The sequence below is a fragment of the Heterodontus francisci genome, chromosome 27, assembly GCF_036365525.1.
Source record: "Heterodontus francisci isolate sHetFra1 chromosome 27, sHetFra1.hap1, whole genome shotgun sequence".
NCBI classification, from domain to species: domain Eukaryota; kingdom Metazoa; phylum Chordata; class Chondrichthyes; order Heterodontiformes; family Heterodontidae; genus Heterodontus; species Heterodontus francisci.
In genome coordinates this window covers 66,536,523-66,549,942 of record NC_090397.1, presented here as the reverse complement: position 1 = coordinate 66,549,942, position 13,420 = coordinate 66,536,523, and the positions used below count along the sequence as shown (strand labels likewise).

Below are 13,420 nucleotides of genomic sequence, written 5' to 3'. Positions count from 1 at the left end.
TGACCACTACAGATAAAATAATGTTAAAGCATTAATGCAGACTATTGCAAATCATAAAATGCTCCATAAAATAAAATTTCCACCTGTAAAATGCACATCAAGTAATTTAGTTACGAGCTAATGAAAAGCACATCTTTCCAAATAAAGGCACTTTTATACTAATGCCAATCTTGCTGAACTGGAGTTCTGTAGTCTCAGAGCACTTTACACTTCAGGTTGGTCCTGAATATTGTGGAACTCGCTTCCTCAAAAGGCGGTGGAAACAGCCTTTGAATATTTTTAAGGCAGAGGTAGATAGATTCTTGATAAGCAAGGGGATGAAAGGTTATTGACGGTAGACGGGAATGTGAAGTTGAAGTTACAATCAGATCAGCCATGATCTTGTTGAATGGAGAAGCAGGCTCAAGTGACCTACTCCTGCTCCTAATTTGTATGTTCCTATGAGTAGAAACTATTTAAACAGAATCTCTGCCTGGAAGCCAGATTAATTGACAGGCTTGGTTCCCAGTCGAGCAAGGAACGCTGCAGCTGAAATTGCAGTCCAGGAGCAGGGGTAGTTCTTTTTTTGTTCATACATGGAATGCGAGCATCGCTGGTACGGCCAGCATTTGTTGCCCATTCCTAATTGCCTTCGAGAAAAGGCAATGGTGAGCTGCCTTTTTGAACCGTTAACAGTCCATGTGGTGTAGGTATACCCACGTGCTTCTTTTCTGTAGCAGTTTAATGCAACTGAGTGCCATTTCCGAGGGCTGTTAAGAGCCAATCACATTGCTATGGGTTTGAAATCACATGTAAGCCAGACCAGGTAAGGACGGCAGATTTCCTTCCCTAAAAGACATCAGTGAACCTGCTGGGGCTTCAACAACAATCCAATAGCTTTATGGCCACCATCAATTAAACTCGTTTTTTATTCCAGATTTATTAATTAAACTAAAATCCACCAGGAGCTGTGAGGGATTTAAACTGGTTGATCTCATTGAAACTTAATAAGTTCTTACAGGATATGACAGGGTGGAGGTCGATAGGGTGTTTCCCCTGGCTGGTGAGACAAGAACCAAGGGACATAATTTCAGAATAAGGGGTAGGCCATTTAAGATGGAGATGAGGAAGAATTTCTTCACTCAAAGGGTGGTAAATCTTTGGAATTCTCTCCCCCAGTGGACTGTGCAAGCTCAGTCATTGAGCATGTTCAAGACAGAAATAGATTTCTGGAGACTAATGACGTCAAGGGATATAGAGATAGCGCGGGAAAGTGGCATTAAGGTAGATAAACAGCCATGATCCAGTTGAATGGTGGAGCAGGCTCGATGGGCTGAATGGCCTACTCGTGTTCCTATATTCCTAGTCCAGGCCTCTGGATTACTAGTCCAGTAACATTACCATTACACTGCTGTTCCCGGTGGACGAATACGGAGTAGCTTGTAAGGTCGGAGTGGAGGGTGATCATAAGGTGCGGGGTGGGTGGTGGGGAGTGTCAGAGACAGACCAGGGGGTTGGGGTTGGATTGGCGATTGTGGCAGGGTGGGAGGTTCCAATTGTGGGTTGAGAAGCAAGTTAGCAAGGGGAAACACTCCTGCTCCTCCTGGCCCACAAGCAATGCTAAAAGGCATTTCCATGAAGCAGTCCTAGCTCCGCTTTAGCTACCAACTTTTGAGGCTCGACAGCCCGGCCAGCCAGAGTTTAATTAAAATGGAGATAAAATCTGAGGCACACAGGCTTATTTTAATATTTAGATGAGAAACCAGTCACCTGGAAGTGGGTTGGTTGCCTGTTCCCACACATCCCCACTCCATTAAAACCAAAATTGGCAGGTTTGAGGTGGATTGAATTCGGGTTTGAGATTTTAACGTTTTTTACATGCCATCTAACCCAAATCCATACATTTTGGGGAGGGGGGGGGTGGTGGGTGGCAGGGTTAAAATTCCCTTCATTCTTTCTATTCATTGATCTCCATCGATTGGTATAAATGACATAACATCAAATTAATTTAGTTTTATTTTATTTGCCCTTGGGACGTGAGTGTCATTGGAAAGGACAGCATTTACTGTCCATCCCTAATTGCCCTCGAGAAGGCAGAGCCACATTCTTGAACCACTCTGTTCATGTGGTGTAGGCACTTTCACAGTGCTGCATACATGTAGTCCTGTGTTGGAGCTTCACCAGGTTGGCACCACATTTTTAGGTATGCCTGGTGCTGCTCCTGGCATGCTCTCCTACACTCCTCATTGGGGCAGCGCAGTGGTTAGCACCGCAGCCTCACAGCTCCAGTGACCCAGGTTCAGTTCTGGGTACTGCCGGTGCGGAGTTTGCAAGTTCTCCCTGTCCTTTAGAGGATGAGAAGGGGAATTTAGTTATGGGATATGATGAAATGGCCGAGACATTGAACAGGTATTTTGTATCGGTCTTCTCAGTGGAGGACATTAATAACATGCCAGTAATTGACAAAGAGACAAACGTAGGTGAGGACCTGGGAACAATCATTATTACGGAAGAGGTAGTGTTGGGCAAGCTAATGGAGCTAAGGATTGATAAGTCTCCTGGCCCTGATGGAATGCATCCCAGGGTACTAAAAGAGATGGCGGGAGAAATAGCAGGTGCACTGACGGTAATTTTCCAAAATTCGCTGGACTCTGGGGTAGTCCCAGTTGATTGGAAAACAGCAGATGTGACGCCACTGTTTAAAAAGGGAGGTAGACAAAAGATGGGGAATTATAGACCGATTAGCTTAACCTCTGTAGTGGGGAAGATGCTTGAGTCTATTATCAAAGAAGAAATAGCAGGGCATCTCGATAGAAATTGTCCCGTTGGGCAGACGCAGCATGGGTTCATGAAGGGCAGGTCATGCTTGACAAATCTTTTGGAATTCTATGATGACATTACGAGCAAGATGGACAATGGGGACCCAGTGGATATGGTGTACCTAGATTTCCAAAAGGCCTTCGACAAGGTGCCGCACAAGAGGCTGCTGCATACGATAAGGATGCATGGTGTCAGGGGTAAAGTATTAGCATGGATAGAGGATTGGTTGACTAACAGGAAGCAGAGAGTGGGGATAAATGAGTGCTATTCTGGTTGGCAATCAGTGGTGTGCCTCAGGGATCGGTGTTGGGACCGCAATTATTTACAATTTATATAGATGATTTGGAGTTGGGGACCACGTGTAGGGTGTCAAAGTTTGCAGATGACACTAAGATGAGTGGCAGAGCAAAGTGTGCAGATGACTGTGAAACTTTGCAGAGGAACATAGATACATTGAGTGAGTGGGAAAAGGTCTGGCAGATGGAATACAATGTTAATAAATGTGAAGTCATTCATTTCGGTAGGAGTAACAGTAAAAAGGATTATTACTTGGATGGTAAAAAGTTGCAGCATGCTGCTATGCAGAGGGACCTGGGTGTCCTTGTGCATGAATCGCAGAAGGTTGGTCTGCAGGTACAGCAAGTAATTAGGAAGGCAAATGGAATTTTGTCCTTCATTGCTAAAGGGATTGAGTTTAAAAGCAGAGAGGTTATGTTGCAGCTGTATAAGGTACTGGTGAGGCCGCACCTGGAGTACTGTGTGCAGTTTTGGTCTCCTTACTTGAGAAAGGATATACTGGCACTGGAGAGGGTGCAGAGGAGGTTCACTAGGTTGATTCCGGAGTTGAGGGGGTTGGCTTATGAGGAGAGACTGAGTAGATTGGGATTATATTCATTGGAGTTCAGAAGAATGAGGGGGGATCTTATAGAAACATATAAAATCATGAAGGGAATAGATAAGATACAAGTAGAGAGGATGTTTTCACTGGCAGGTGAAGCTAGGACAAGAGGGCATAGCCTCAAGATTAGAGGGAGCAGATTTAGGACTGAATTAAGAAGGAACTTCTTCACCCAGAGGGTTGTTAATCTATGGAATTCCTTGCCCAGTGAAGTAGTTGATGCTTCTTCAGTAAACGTCTTTAAAGCTAAGGTAGATATCTTTTTGAACAATAAAGGAATTAAGGGATACGGTGGGAGCGCGGGTAAGTGGATCTGAGTCCACGAAAAGATCAGCCATGATCTTATTGAATGGCGGGGCAGGCTCGAGGGGCCGGACGGCCTACTCCTGCTCCTAGTTCTTATGATCTTATAATCTTATAACCGCGTGGTTTTCCGCTGGGTGCTCCGGTTTCCTCCCACAGCCAAAGACTTGCAGGTTAATAGGTAAATTGGCCATTGTAAATTGCCCCTAGTGTAGGTAGGTGGTAGGAGAATGGTGGGGATGTGGTAGGGAATATGGGATTAATGTAGGATTAGTATAAGTGGGTGGTTGTTAGTCGGCAAAGACCCGGTGGGCCGAAGGGCCTGTTTCAGTGCTGTATCACTCTATGACTATGACTCTATGAAGCAGGGTTGATGTTAATGGTAGACTGAGGAATATGCTGAGCCACGAGGTTACACATTGTGGTTGAATATAGTTCTGCTGCTGTTGATGGCCCACAGCTCTTCATGACCACCCAGTTTTGAGCTGTTAGGTCTGTTCTGAGTCTAGCCCATTCAACACGATGTAATTGCCACACATGATGGAGGATGTCCTCATTGTAAAGATGGAACTTTGTCTCCACAAGGAATGTGTGTTGGTCGCTCCTACCAATACTCTCATGGACAGATGCATCTGCAATAGGCAGATGGCTGAGGACGAGGTCTAGTAGGTTTTTCCCTGTTGTTGGTTCTCACAACGCCCGCAGGCCCGGTGTGGCAGATATGCCCTTCGGATTCAGCCAGTCAGTAGCTCCCCACCCAGAGTATATTCTGTGCTCTTGCTACCCTCAGTGCTCCTTCCAAGTGGTGTTCAACATGGAGGAGCACTGATCCATCAGCCGAGAGAGGGCGGTAGGTGGGGATAATCAGCAGGTTTTCTTGCCCTTGTTTGACCTGATGCCACGAGACTTCATGCCCGACAGTAGACCACTGTGTCGCCAGCTATGGGATGAGGATGGAGGAGCCTGAGACATTGGCTGTAAGGTATGATTTGGTGAGTATGATTTTGTCGCTGTTAGTTGACAATTTTGGCACAAGTCCCCAGATGTTAGTGAGGAGAACTTTTCAGGGTCAACTGGGCCTTTTTTGTTTCCGGTACCTAGGTCGATGCTGGGTGGTCTGTCCGGTTTTATTCTTATTAAACTTTTCTGTGTCGGTTTGATATATCTGAGTGACTTGCGAGGCCATTTCTGAGAGCAGTTAAGTGAGTGTGGGTCTAGAGTGACATGTAGGCCAGATGGGGTAAGGATGGCAGATTTCTTCCCTTGAAGGACATCAGTGAACCAGATGGATTTTTATGACAATCCAGTTTCATGATTATTGATAAGACTAGCATTTTATTCCAGATTTATTAATTAAATCCATTTAAATTCCCCCAATTGCCAAGATGGGATTTGAGCTCAAGTCTCCAGAGCATTTGTCTGGACCTCTGGATTGCTAGTCCAGTAACATTATCGCTATGCTACAGTCCTCCTTCATGCTGTAAAGTTCTTTAAGTTAATTTGAGATTTACGTGGAGTTAAATAGTATGTCAATCTTGTTAATGCAAGGAAATTATCTGCAACTCCCTGCACAGCAAATTTCTAATCTTGGCTAATCTTTTCAGTGAACAGAGGATAGACATGTTCCCCCATAATAGAGAAATAAAAGGAGACACACCAAAAACACAGCAGCACATTCAAACATCTGTTTACATAATAATATTGCAGAATCCTGGAAATAGGCTCACTACCTGCCCTCTTTAGCCCTGGTATGATTTTCCTTTTGTGACATGGTACAATTAACATTCAAAACTAATATATAAAACACACAAGTATGCATTGTATTGAAATGAAATATAACTAGTGAGTTGATGAAAGATATAGTATCTATTCAAAACAATGAGAAAACAAAGAGAAAGACTGATCAAAATATTCTATCAGTTGCCATTTCGCTAGACAGTCTAGATATCAAAACTAGTTACCAAAGGCACTCCCAGAATTTGTGATCACTCCCTTTGCTCAGCTTCTTCAGTGGACTCCCTGTTCATTCAGCATTTCTGCTCAGTACCACCATTTCAACTTTGGCTTCACCTTGTTGTTTTTCTCTCAACTGGGGCCCAATCCATCAATCGCTGTAAGCTTCTAACAATAATACACCGTTACAATGCACAGGCCAATCCTGTGATCTTTTCAGTGGCACATACTCTGCTCTCCCAACTTTGCCAAACAGCTTCCTCCTACAATACATTCCAATACATTCAGCTCTTGCTTCTCTGCTTGCATCTTATGTGCCTCCTCCTCAGAGTGGTGTTCATAGTCCATTAGGAGGAGATCCATTAAAAATATGTCTATTAAAAAAATTATTAACCCAATAAATACAGTACTCACTCATTTTTGCCACCCACCCCAAAATATTTAGTTTATTTACTTATTCAAGAAATCATAACCAGATAACTATAGATTTTCTACCTATCTTACAGTATAAAAAGTATGAAACAGTGCTGTAATAATCAATGAACTGATGTGTTTCAACTTTTGTCTGTGTAGGTTAGTAAATCTTTGCTGTGACAGCTGCCAGTGCTTAATTGTGGTGGGAAAAAACGCAAATTATGAATTTACGGTAAATTGCAGAGACTTGCATTTGGGAGAGAATGTCAGACAATTCTGTGAGTAAGCTACAATAACTAATGCTAAATTAGCTCTCATACAAAGCTCAAATCATTTTTTTTCTCTAACAAACACTATAATGGAGAAAAAGAATGATCCACTCCAAGTTTGATCCAGAATTGTTGGAAATTGATAATTATGTCGGATAATATTTTTGTAGTGCTTTCACTTTGCTCAGTTGATAATGCTCTTGCTTTGGGTCAGAACATTGTTGTTTCAAGACTCAAATCAGAAAGCACAATCCAGGTTTCAATGCAGTACTGAAGGACTGATGGATTCTTCAAACTGCTGTCTTTTGGGTGAGATGTTAAGTGATTCAGGTGGCCACTGAAGATTCCATGGCAATATCTGAAGAACAATGGTGAGTTTTTCTGCTCTCCTTAACCAATGTCATAAAAAAACAAAAAAACTGGTCATTCTTCTCGTTGTCGTTCATGGACATGCTGTCACAGAATGGTGGTTTCATTTGCCTACATAACAGAAGTGTTTTCATAATAAAGGAATTATTTGTATAAAGCCCTATGAGAAATTTTAATAAAGTTCTATATAAATGGAACAGCACTTGGTATGATATCTAACACACTTTGCAATTCTTCACCGAGGAAGTACTGCAATGTTTCTACCCACTGCAACAAGCTGCATAGGTCAACAATATCCTGCTTGGTGAAACACAGCCTCCTCATGCACTGTTCCTCAGAAATATCCAAGAAATTAACTCATGGCCTGTAGACCCTATGGTTTGGTTAAGGCCTTCTACGAATTGGCTGGTCCTCTGTTGGTCTTACTCCTCTCTGTTGTGTTGTTCTGCAGAGCGAGAGGCTGAGAGTGTTCATGACTACTACGAAGGAGAATGCAGAAGTATGGGACTTAAGCTTGTTGAGTACATGCTAAGAGAGAGAAGATGGAATCAAGATGGGGAGATGGGGAGATGTTGACTGCAAAACACATATGTGGAGCGTAAAGTGAGGAAGGAGCAATGAGAGAGGTTGGTGATTTTGCAAAAGCTAGCAAGTGAGAAGAGGGTAGTGTTAGTGGCTGCTGTGAAGAGACCAGAGAAGAGGTGAGTGTATGTTTGCAATGATAATGAGAGGCAGTATAGCAAGCCCTTATGCTGGGAAGTGAAGGATATGATGGAGGGGAGGGAACTGTTGAGAGGGGGGAAAGGGACTGTTGCCTTGTGCTGTTGAGAGATGGGGAAATGGGGGGAGAAAAGAGAAATGTAGTCATAATCAGGGATAGTATAGATCGGGACATAGACACTGTTCTCTGTGGCCAGGATCGAGAGTCCCGAAGGTTCTGTTGCCTACCTGGTGCCAGGGTTCGGGATATCTCATCTGGGCTGCAGAGGAACTTGGAGTGGGAGGGGAAAGATCCAGTTGTCGTGGTCCACGTAGGTACTAATGATATAGGTAGAATGAGGTTAGAGGTTCTGCTGAGGTAATATGAGCAGCTAGGTGCTAAATTAAAAAGCAGAACCAAAAAGGTAATAATCTCCGGATTACTACCTGAGCCACGAGCAAATTAGCAAAGGGTCAATAAGATTAAAGAGGCAAATGCGTGGCTCAAAGATTGGTGTGGGAGAAATGGGTTCGAATTCATGGGACATTGCACCAGTACTGGGGAAGGATGGAGCTGTTCCGAAGGGGCGGACTCCACCTGAATCATGCTAGGACCAGAGTCCTGGCGAATCGCACAACTAGGGCTGTAGATAGGACTTTAAACTAAATAGTGTGGGGGAGGGTTCAGTTGCATGGAAAAACAGGAAGTTAAAGGAGACGGTAGGAGTGCAGGTTAGTGGTGAGGCTGATAGTTACCAGAAAATAAAAGGAAGGGACAGAACGTGTGAACATCATATTGCATCAAGGAATTGTACAAGAGTAGGGAAATTTAATAATAGAACAAACTTAAAGGCTTTGTATCTGAATGCACGAAGCATTCGGAATAAAATAAATGAGTTAACAGCACAAATAGAGACAAATGGGTATGATTTAGTGGCGGTTACTGAGGCGTGGTTGCAGGGAAACCAGGTTTGGGAATTGAATATCCAAGGGTACTCAGTATTTCAGAAGGACAGACAGAAAGGAAAAGGAGGTGGTGTAGCTTTGTTCGTGAAGGAAGAGATCAGTGCTGTAGTGAGAAACGATATCGGCACTGGAGATCAAGGCGTAGAATCAGTCTGGGTAGGAATAAGAAATAGCAAGGGAAAGAAGTCACTGGTGGGAGTAATCTATAGGTCCCCAAACAGTAGTTTTGCAGTGGGACACAGTATAAACCAGGAAATACTGGGAGCTTGTAAGAAAGGTACAGCAATAATCATGGGTGATTTTAATATGCATATAGACTCTTTCTTTTGGGGCCTCCTTATCTCGAGAGACAATGGATACGCGCCTGGAGGTGGTCAGTGGTTTGTGAAGCAGCGCCTGGAGTGGCTATAAAGGCCAATTCTGGAGTGACAGGCTCTTCCACAGGTGCTGCAGAGAAATTTGTTTGTTGGGGCTGTTGCACAGTTGGCTCTCCCCTTGCGCCTCTGTCTTTTTTCCTGCCAACTACTAAGTCTCTTCGACTCGCCACAATTTAGCCCTGTCTTTATGGCTGCCCGCCAGCTCTGGCGAATGCTGGCAACTGACTCCCACGACTTGTGATCAATGTCACACGATTTCATGTCGCGTTTGCAGACGTCTTTATAACGGAGACATGGACGGCCGGTGGGTCTGATACCAGTGGCGAGCTCGCTGTACAATGTGTCTTTGGGGATCCTGCCCATATAGACTGGATTAGTCAAATTGGCAAGGGTAGCCTCGAGGGAGAGTTCATTGAATGTATTAGAGATTGTTTTTTGGAGCAATATGTTGTGGAACCAACCAGGGAGCAAGCTATTCTAGATTTGGTGTTGTGTAATGAGGTGGGATTAATAAATGATCTCATTTTTAAGGACCCTCTTTGAGTGGCACAGTGGTTAGCACCGCAGCCTCACAGCACCAGTGACCTGGGTTCAGTTCTGGGTACTGCCTGTGTGGAGTTTGCAAGTTCTCTCTGTGACCACGTGGGTTTTCGCTGGGTGCTCTGGTTTCCTCCCACCGCCAAAGACTTGCAGGTTGATAGGTAAATTGTCCATTGTAAATTGCCCCTAGTGTAGGTAGGTGGTAGGAAAATGGTAGGAATTATGGGATTAATGTAGGAGGGGATGTGGCAGGGAATATGGGATTAATGTAGGATTAGTATAAATGGGTGGCTGATGGTTGGTACAGACTCAGTGGGCTGAAGGGCCTGTTTAAGTGTTGTATCTCTAAAATAAAAAAAAAATAAAAAAAAGCTGGAGTCCCACACAAGCGTTCTGGAGTTAAACAAGGGTAATTATATTGGCATGAGGACAGATTTGGCCCTAGTGGACTGGGCAGGAAGTCTACAAGGTAGGACAGTTGACCAGCAGTGGCAGGTGTTTAAGGAGAAATTCAATTTATCCCAACTAAAATATATTCCAGAGAGGAAGAAAGATTCTAGGAGGGGGAAAAAAACATCCATGGCTAAGCAAGGAAGTTAAGGATAACATAAAGACAAATACTAAGGCATACCATATTGCAAAGGCCAGTAGCAGGCTGGAAGATTGGGAAACTTTTAAAGATCAACAAAGGGTTACTAAAAAAGTAATAAAAAGAGCAAAGGTAAATTATGAAAGAAAACTAGCGCAAAATATAAAAACGGATAGCAAAAGCTTCTATAAGTATATAAAAGGGAAGAGAGTAGCTAAAGTGAATGTTGGTCCCTTGGAGGATGAGACTGGGGAGTTAATAGAAGGGAACACAGAAATGGCAAGAGACGGTAATTTGCTTCAGTTTTCACAGTGGAGGACACTAGTACCATCTCAATAGTACCAGGTAATGCAGAGGTTATAGAAAGGGAGGAACTTAGAACAATCATCATCACTAGGGAAAAAGTACTGAGCAAACTATTGGGGTTGAAGGCAGACAAGTCCCCAGGGCCTGATGGCCTACATCCTAGGGTCTTAAAGGAAGTGGCAGTGGAGATAGTGGATCCATTGGTTATAATATTCCAAAACTCTCTGGATATGGGAAAAGTTCCAGTGGATTGGAAAAAAGCTAATGTAATGCCCTTATTCAAAAAGGGAGGGAGGCAGAAAGTAGGAAACTATAGACCAGTTAGTTTAACATCTTTCATTGGGAAATTGTTAGAATCCATTATTAAGGAAGTAATAACAGGACATTTGGAAAGTCAAAATGCAATCCATCAGAGTCAGCATGGCTTTATGAAGGGTAAATCGTGTTTGACTAATTTGCTAGAGTTCTTCGAAGCTGTGGATAATGGGGATCCTGTAGATGTAGTTTATCTGGACTTCCAGAAGGCATTTGATAAGGTGCCGCACAAAAGGTTAATACACAAGGTAAGTTCGCATGGGGTTCGGGGCAATTTATTAGCTTGGATACAGGATTGGCTAACCAACAGAAAACAGAGAGTCGGGATAAATGGGTCTTTTTCCGGTTGGCAAGATGTAACTAGTGGGGTGCCACAGGGTTCAGTCCTCGGGCCCCAACTATTTACAATCTATATAAATGACTTAGATGCAGTGATAGAAGGTACAATAGCCAAATTTGCAGATGACACTAAAATAGGTGGGACAGTAAGTTGCAATAAAGAAATAAGAAATCTACAAATGGATATGGATAGATCAGATAAATGGGCCAAAATTTGGCAGATGGAGTTTAACGTGGATAAGTGTGAGGTTATCCATTTTGGTTGGAAGAATAGAAAGACAAATTATTATCTAAATGGAGAGAAACTTCAGAGTGCTTCGGTGCAGAGGGATCTGGGTGTCCTCTTGCATGAATCACAGAAAACTAGTTTGCAGGTACAGCAGGTGATAATGAAGGCAAATGGAATTTTGGCATTTATTGCTAAAGGAATAGGGTATAAAAGTAGGGAAGTGTTGCTGCAACTGTACAAGGCATTGGTGAGACTGCACCTGGAGTATTGCGTACAGTTTTGGTCCCCTTACTTGAGAAAGGATGTAGTTGCATTGAAGGCAGTTCAGAGGAGGTTCACTAGATTGATTCCAGAGATGGGGGGCTTGTCTTATGAAGAGAGATTGAGCAGTTTAGGCCTTTACTCTCTAGAGTTAAGAAGAATGAGAGGAGATCTAATTGAGGTATATAAGATGATTAAGGGGATTGACAAAGTAGACATAGAGAGGATGTTTCCTCTTGTGGGGCAATCTAGAACGAGAGGTCATAGTTTTAGGATAAGGGGTAGCAGATTTAAAACAGAGATAAGGAGAAATTACTCTCTCAAAGGGTCATGAATCTGTGGAATTCACTACCCCAGAGTGCAGTGGACGCCGGGACATTGGGTAAATCTAAGGAGGAGATAGACAGATTTTTAATTAGAAATGGGTTGAAGGGTTATGGAGAACGGGCAGGAAAGTGGAGTTGAGGCCAAGATGAGATCAGCCATGATCGTATTGAATGGCGGAGCAAGCTCGAGGGGCTGAATTGCCTACTCCTGCTCCTAGTTTTTATGTTCTTCTGTTCTTGTGAAATGAAGATCTGTACTCACCCTTGCTAAACTTGTGAGGTAATTATAGCACCACATCTTGGAGCTGACAATTTCAGCAATGTCGTTCCATGCCCAGTGGATTTGATGTTTTGAAATCCTACCACCATTGGCTGGAAATAGAACTTCCCTTATTGTCCTGACCTATTTTAGCATCACCTCCAAGGAGACTTCAGAGAACCTGGAAGCTTGCTTGCAGCTCATTTCCATTTCCAGCAATGAAACTGCAATATCTTCCAGAAGGGAACAGAACCTCACAGAGGTCCATTCCCACTTTAAATAAGTCTCTAGGTGATGCATTTTGTCAGCCCAATTTCCGGTGGGTCGGTTGACTTGGGCAGAAAATACTCCAGGTCTGTTTTCTGGTACTTTAGGTGAGTTTCAAACTTATACCGTTACCCACTTGCCTGCAGTTAAAATCCGGACCTCTATATTTGGAAGCTGAAGGGGTTTTTCAGTATTTAACTCAAAGACCGCCCAGCGCAATTTCTACACTAATTTAGCAAAATAAAACACAATTATAATTTCATAATATCTAGTTGAAGACAGTTGATAAGCTTCATGCTTTTTATAACCTGAAACATATTATTGGTATTAGATATTTACAGAAATCCAGTTGTTCAAACCTTTTATGACCATTTGCCTGAAGCAGTGAAATGTTAAGAGAAAGATTTATTGCCTAACAGTACAATTTTATATGAAAGCACAACTTACATTTCTGAAACAGTACTGAGAAAGTGCCTCTGCTCCACACTGTTTAAGATAATCGGCCCAGTCAAAGTCTAAACCAGGATAACCTGCAACATTACAAGACAAAATGTGAGCTAAAAACAGCATATTTTTCCTCTCCTATCCTACCCTGATGGAGCTGATTGTTGCTAAGGTACACGTCAGCAATCTTTTTACCTCACCATGGCCTTTCTTGATGTTTGACTCGAGGCAGTCAGCGATAATGGACAATTGCATGGAACGTATCACAACATGTTTAATCCCCAAAGATGTACACTGGGGATGGGGGGGGTGGGGCAGGGGGGAGCTTTCAAGGACTCCATATTTTGGGTGCACTCACTTCTCTGGCCTCCAAGAAGATAAGGACTGGTTAGCTAACAGGACGTAGCGAGCAGGGATAAATGGGTCTTTTTCAGGTTGGCAAGCTGCAACTAGTGGAGCGCCACAGGGATCAGTGCTGGGGCCTCAACTATTTACAAT

General features: G+C 43.2%; 1 protein-coding gene across 7 annotated transcripts in view; it reads right to left on the bottom strand.

Annotated features, from left to right (window-relative positions):
• Positions 1-13,420, bottom strand: part of sfmbt2 (Scm like with four mbt domains 2) — a 225,592-nt gene that overhangs the window by 74,106 nt on the left and 138,066 nt on the right. For all 7 annotated transcript variants that reach the window (XM_068059522.1, XM_068059517.1, XM_068059520.1 and 4 more), the window contains one exon: positions 12,926-13,008. In XM_068059522.1, coding sequence (XP_067915623.1) covers positions 12,926-13,008 — 83 coding nt within the window. The remainder of the gene's footprint in view (positions 1-12,925; positions 13,009-13,420) is intronic.